Here is a 6,926-nt window from a genome sequence, read left to right as displayed (position 1 = left end):
TTTTTTTGAATTAGAGACGATGATGCAGACAGTAAGCACTGCAAACATTAGAGGAGAAAACTGTTCAAGACGATTAAACTAATCCTTTCTAGACCATGTTTGTATTGATGGCAAAAAAACTGAATGCGGTTAATTGTAGCCACTAAGATTGTGAAGAAACCTAATCACAATAATATTGTTGTGAATACCGGGTATAGTTTGTGCTGTACCGAACCACTTGTATTGGCTACTAGATTGTATTGCACTTGACCAAGTTGTTTTGCTAGTAAAAGGGGTGAAGTTATAAGTTTGGGAAAATCAGGACTTTAAAGTCTAGTCCTCGCAGTGATATCACTGTGTTCATCCTATACATAATTATCATTGTTAAAAAAAAGTGTGCAACTTCTTATCTTTTATCAGTTGGTGTCATATATTGACCTTACCCTGACTGAATTCTGATTGCTAGTTGTTCTTGGGGATGTTTTCACTCACTGGCAAAAAACCAACCGGAAATCAAATTTCTCTGTCCATTTCGAAAACACACCGTTTCCCCTTGGGCTAACCAATCTCTACCTGCCAGCCACATAAGGTGCTGTATGATCCACATCCCTCGGAGAGTAGGCTGGTGCCAGAGTCACAGCTTTCTGCTTGCTTGTGAACGCCATCATCTTTGACATCATTTGGTGCCATTGACTGTTTCATCAACTTGGCAGTGGAGGCAGCTGCATACATTAAAACAGTAAAACTAAGGTAAAGAAAAAAATGTAGAAATACTCCCTTTTCATCACTCTAGAAAACTGGAGCAATCTTTTCTTGGTTTTACTTATATATGTATAAGCTGATAAGTTCAAACTAGCAATGTGAAAAAATGAAGGAAGCCACAGAATAAAAAGCAACTGCCTCTTTTTTCTGATTAAGGAAAAAAACAAATAGTAAAATATGCAGCTTAAACGGTGACTTCGTTCTTGCTTCCAGTACGTAGGTGCTGGCTAGGAAGATGGCCAGGAATGAACTGAAGTTGCTCAATGGTATTCTGACGTTTAGAAGCAAAGGCTTGCCGTCGATTGGCTGTGTGGTTGGCCATATCCCACTGGGTCTTGGGGGAATTGGAAGAAGTAGGGTGGGAATTCATTTTGATCATGTGGTGGCGGTCTAGCATAGGAGTGCTCGCACAGACATTGGTGTGAGACAGGGCCTTCTGATGTCCAAGACGCATTTCATGGAATGGCGGTGGCCCACGATGGTGCATCCTTTCTGGAGACAGCAGATGCTCCTGTGAGTGCAAGACCTCACGAGAAAGAAGGCGTTCTTGAGAAATTAGACGGTCTCTGGGTATAGTGTAATCATAGTGTACTGGGTAGTGATTGTCTGAAAGGATATGCTCCTGGGACATGACTCGTCTTGGCGTTTGAGATTTTTCCAGGTAGCCATCATGGTCATAGTTCATCTTCATGACATGCTGAGGAAGGGTACCACGTGTTAATTCCGCTAGGTGTTTTCGCTTTAGATAAAATTCATCCATATCCTTCTCAGCTTTATGAAACAATAAAAAAAACACAGAAATATTGGTTATGGAAGATACATTTAATGCCATTTTTTAATTAAATAAAATGTCCTTACTCATTGTCAGCTTTCGGTGCAATGGTGGACTGATATGTCAACATCTATGCTCAACATACAGACACTCTCTTATCTTATCTCTCTCATTAGTGTTCTGACTCTTAGATTGTGTCTTTTTATTTATTTATTTATTTATTTATTTATTTGTATGCACTCCTTAAGGTTCTTCAAAAGAACAGTACAAAAAAGTACATAGGATAAAGAAAGTCAAGTTATAACAACTACATGAATTAGGCTCTGTTCACATCTCTGTTATGCGACATCGCAGATGCGTTGCAGGGTGCATTGCAGTAGGGCAGCCCTCTCATTTAAATCACCTGCCTATTACATCTAAATCACAGCAAAAGAAGTGCACAAGCCTTTTTTTAAATTGCATCACATCACGGCTCATGGTAATATGTTACCATGCATTGTGGTGTGATGCAACATACATGACACAATGTGACATTTCAATCTTGTGCGATACATAATCATATGTGTCAACGCATGCTCTCCTGCATCGCAGAGATGTGAATGGAGCCTAAAAGTATTTTTGTTGACAAAAAATACTCCTCTTCCAGGCCAATTATATACATTGCAAGAATTTCAGCAAACTTTATGGCAAAGTTTAACCCACCGTTCCGTTAAAAATGACAGATTCCAACCACCGTGAGTGCAAAACAGGAGGCTCACGTACTATAATCATACAATTGGCCCCAGTGTTGTAATAAGAGAAAAACATAAAAGCCAAAAATACGTGAACAGAAAACATTTCTGGGGGCGTTTTGTACACAATCAATGAAAACCCAGGTTGCCAAGCTTGCCATGGTTAGAATTTCTTAGGGCATGTTTAGAAAATCAAATGGCTGCAGAATGAAACTGAACAGGTAGTTTGGTATTGCAATAAATTACAAGAATGGTGTTTTAAACATTATATAAAACTTAGTTTACTCTACACAACTGATTTCAAGAAAGGATTAGAGATCAGCCACTATATTGTTTATTTAAAAAGCAAAAAGCCAAAAAAGTCATATACTATATATTCATATTCATACAAAAAGTCACACAATATGGGACGTATGTGCTAAACTTCCATTACTGACCTCTCTCTGAAAATACTAGTAGGGTTATTCACTAAGGAGCCAAAGGATCTATCCATAGCTTCGGCTGATCCTTTCGGCTCACTTCGGCCTCCTGAGCCCTTTGGTTCAGTCGAACCGAAGGGCTGCTGTACGGGCTATTCACAATATCTTATATTTGGCCGGCATTAGTCAGAATCTTCATTCTGCGGCAGGAGTTCATCGCGTGCAGTTGGGTCGGCGGGCGCCAAGTTTTTTCTTATTTTGCATAGTCATCTTTGTCGTGGACAACGCTGGATGTCGTGATTGACCCTAGATTACATGGTTGGATACATTTTTGGGACTTTAATTTTTTAAATAAAGGAATTGTCATAATCCTTTGTTTTTTTTTCAATTAAAGTATCCCGATGCAAATAATCCCCCCTGTCCGCAGACCTCCACAACCAACGCCCCAGGGCTTTTGGGGAAGAGGCCTTTGTCCCCATGGGCACAGGGTCAAGGTGCTTTTCCAGGGGTGACCCCTGGAAAGACCTAAAGGGTCTGGTATGGTTTGGGGGGGGGGGGGGCACTCTGTTTTTTTTTCTTTTTTATACAGTTTTTTTTATTTTTTTAAATTTTTCTTTTTTTCACATCTATTTAAATCATTTTTTAACATATTTTTTCTTTTGTTTACATGTTTTTTTATTCTGCTTGCTACCTTGGAGGTAGCCTATTCACTCACTGCCGTTCAGCCCACATGAGAATAGGGGCGAATGGCAGTGAGTGAACTGCTGGAGCTTCGGCTCAGCGGATCCAGATGTTGCATAGGCTGATTCGAACGGCTTCTGCACTTCGGCTCAGCCAACATGCTGAGCATGTTTGGCTGACCAAAGCCAGCCGATGTACAGATAAAATTAGCCGGATAGAGCCGAAGTGAATATCCGAATGCCGTTCGGCTCAGTTCACTTCGTCTCGATAATTCACTTTGCTGCCTTCAGCAGCATAGTGAAAAACCCCTTTTGTTCATGTCGTGACTGCTGGACTGGAGTTAGGACTGCAAGATTCTATAACTATCTATTTATCCATCTCAGTGAAAATGTTAGTAAAGCTGTTCCACTTTAAACCACAGAGGCCAAAAATACTATATATCTTCGTATATGGGTCCAAAACCAAAATTGAATGACAGGGAGTATTGTACTGCAGTAAACCTAAGAGCAGATTTTTTTCTCTTGAAGTCTTGCCGTGCCCTGTGTATGCAGTCATGCACCTGAAGACTGTTTCTCCTAAACACAAATTGAATTGGCAGTTCTGGTTACAGATAGACACCAATAATTAGTCCTCTTTGGAAGTCACCCATTTTACTGATCATGTGTAATAACCACTGCTAAACACAACGTGCAATACACTCTCATACCACCTACAGAGCATAGACAAAGAAAAAATAAAAGATAATCGCAACTTAATCCCTATAATGTTCATGTTCACATTATCGTCTCCATATCCTGCACATTCTGGGGGAGGGATTGATATAAATAGATGTATATGTTCAGTAAACAGCTGATTCATATATTGGCAATGTGCTATATGAAAACTGGAAGTAAACAGAGGCTCTACTGAAGTTTTCTAAAATTCTTGCAGTGCTATAGTTGGCCTGAATTTTCACTTTAACTAATAATATACCTGCAACTGAAAATGGTGTTGGGTTGGATTTTGTATAGTAAAGGAGAACTGCAAACATTTTTTGTTAAAGCTGCTGTTAAAAGTGAACTCTCCCTATGTTTCACTGAATGCTGCAGCCTATCCATATATTCCAGAGACTGGAAGTGTTAGGGCATTGACAGAACAACAATGAGAGTGTAGTCTTAAAACAGCATATCTAGCAGACTAAACAGAGGAAAATATACAGTATACTGTAGCTTACAATTGCCTCTGAGAGAGCATTACATTAAAACTTCCCCAACTTTTCCCTAAATCATGCACAAAGATATTAGTTATTTTTGGTGGTTTGTAAAGAGAAATCAGCAAGCAATACCAGCTCTAAACTTTTTATTGCCCATTGCTACTTAGACCACAACCAGCGTTTTACTAGCATTAGAGTGCAGTGTAATGTAGCAGCAGCTGGGACAGGGGTATGGGTATTGTGCCAGTTGTGTGGAATCACTAAGGTAAGGAACAATCTACCAGTGGCTCTTTCTTTCTCTGGAATCGCTAAGGCAGGGAACAATGTACCAGTGGCTGTTCCTTTCTTTGGAATCGCTAAGGCAAGGAACAATGAACCAGTGGCTGTTCCTTTATTTGGAATCACTAAGGCAAGGAACAAACTACCATGGCTGTTCCTTTCCCTGGAATCGCTAAGGCAAGGAACAATCTACCATGGCTGTTCCTTTCTCTGGAATCGCTAAGGCAAGGAACAATGTAAAATGGCTGTTCCTTTCTCTAGAATCACTAAAGTAATGAACAATGTACCAGTGGCTGTTCTTTTCTTTGGAATTGCTAAGGAGGGAACAATGTACCAGTAGCTGGTAGCTGTTTCTTTCTCTAGAATCACTACATTCAGGAACAATGTACCAGTGGCTGTTCCTTTCTCTGGAATCACTAAGGCAGGGCAAAATACACCATGGCTGCACTAAAAGTGAGAATTTTAGTCAGATAAGGAGTAGAGTAGTGGGCTATGGGATGTGTGTGTGTGTGTGTGTGTGTGTGTGTGTGTGTGTGGGGGGGGGGGGGTCACAGAGTTGAGAAGGGCCATAAGACTATTTGATGGTGATTCATAAAGCTGGGATCCACATTTAGTCTGTTATCTCTGGTGTTAAACATGATTATCATTCATAGTTCTCAATTACAGAGTATTTTTTAAAGTTCTCTTTAACCAACACATTAATTTCTTCCATGGTGTGGTCTAAGGTAAGGAACAATTTAATTAAGTCCCTCTTGCTTTATCAGGAATTGCTAAGGTAAGGAGCAATGCAACTATCATTTAACTTAGATAAACAAAGCTAAAATTCAGCCATATAACATCTACAAAACGTACCCAGTCTTTTGAGTGATGAATATCTGCTGATATCTGATTTGATAGCAGACTCATACGAGGGTGGCAAATGAGACAAGTTATGGAAAGAACGAGAGAATGACAATGTATTATATTTTTTGGAAGAAGCTGGAAGCTGAATATTGTTCAATCTGTAATCTAGAAAGGGAAGTAAAAAAAAAGGAATTGAAATCACATTTAAAAAAAATATTTAAATAATCAGTTCTAGTTCACATAATACTATTGTGATAAATGGAAATTGTTTTTATTTAATTGGAAATAGCGCGTTTTGTAGACCTGGTTTGAAATCTGTAGCAAAGAGAGTCTGTAGATATCTCCGCATTTCTACTTTTAGAATCATGTGCAAGTATTTTTTACTTCATTGTTAACTTTTTCTGACACTGGCAAGCACTACCTGGAGCAATGTGGAATAAGACATCAGAACTGCGTCACAGAGGGCCTATGTATTTAACTGTAGCTTTATGCATTACACACCTACTAGCATGTTACATCATTAAATACTTTTTTTAATGTACCTAAAGCCGAACTCTAGTTTATCTTTAATTATAGCTCCCCTCCTCTTGTTTAAAAAAAAAAAGTGACAATGGATTGCACACCTGCGCTGTCCCCTTGCTTTTTACTCCAGCCAGTTCTGTTGGGTTCTTCCTGGTTGATTAAAGGACAGCATTTTTCAATCCACTTTCTGTGAGCCCGGCTGTCATGGACCTGTTCCCTGTCACAGTAATCCTAAATGGAGCTGTGCCCACATGTCATTATGTGAGTGTTGCTTAGTTCAGTAAGAAGGTCTGCCCTTCGCTGCCAAGAGACAAGAGTAAGAACCCATGACATCACAGGGCTAGCCTAAAAGCTGCAGAAAAAATACAGGAGAAGGGCTTCGGGAAGGAGGGTGAGAAAAGGTTTTTGGGGGATGGCTGGAGTTCTGCTTTTTAGAAGGAACCCTAATTCTTCAAAAAGCCCATAGTATGCATAAATCTTTTAAACCATGGATCAATTTACCTATGAAAAAGTATCTTTTGCATTAAAGACAATTCCACGAATCAACCCATTAATATTCATATGTAATAATGTAAAGAACCCATTATAGCTGACTCTTTAGTTTATTCAATGTTTTAAATTGATGTGCAACAGCAACTGGCAAAACAATAATGCTATTTTTGTTTTCAGCTCTTAATCATTTCAGGAAGTTGCGAGAGGAAGGGTTCTGGCTATTTTTAAACACTAAAATGTGTGAAAATTCTTCT

The 6,926-nt window shown here is 39.3% G+C and overlaps 1 protein-coding gene across 1 annotated transcript in view; it reads right to left on the bottom strand.

Annotated features, from left to right (window-relative positions):
- Positions 1 to 275: 275 nt before the first annotated feature.
- The window catches only part of SHISA7 (shisa family member 7), a 127,368-nt gene continuing 120,717 nt past the window's right edge, over positions 276 to 6,926 (bottom strand). Inside the window, exons 5-6 of the mRNA XM_018559579.1 lie at positions 5,668 to 5,823; positions 276 to 1,512 (exon numbers count right to left, since the gene is read on the bottom strand). Of these exons, the coding sequence (XP_018415081.1) occupies positions 926 to 1,512; positions 5,668 to 5,823 (743 nt within the window). The 3' untranslated portion in view covers positions 276 to 925. The remainder of the gene's footprint in view (positions 1,513 to 5,667; positions 5,824 to 6,926) is intronic.

The sequence above is a fragment of the Nanorana parkeri genome, unplaced genomic scaffold (genome assembly GCF_000935625.1).
Source record: "Nanorana parkeri isolate BGI_ZX_2015 unplaced genomic scaffold, ASM93562v1 scaffold405, whole genome shotgun sequence".
Taxonomy (NCBI): Eukaryota; Metazoa; Chordata; class Amphibia; order Anura; family Dicroglossidae; genus Nanorana; species Nanorana parkeri.
This window is presented reverse-complemented; position numbering and strand designations above follow the sequence as displayed.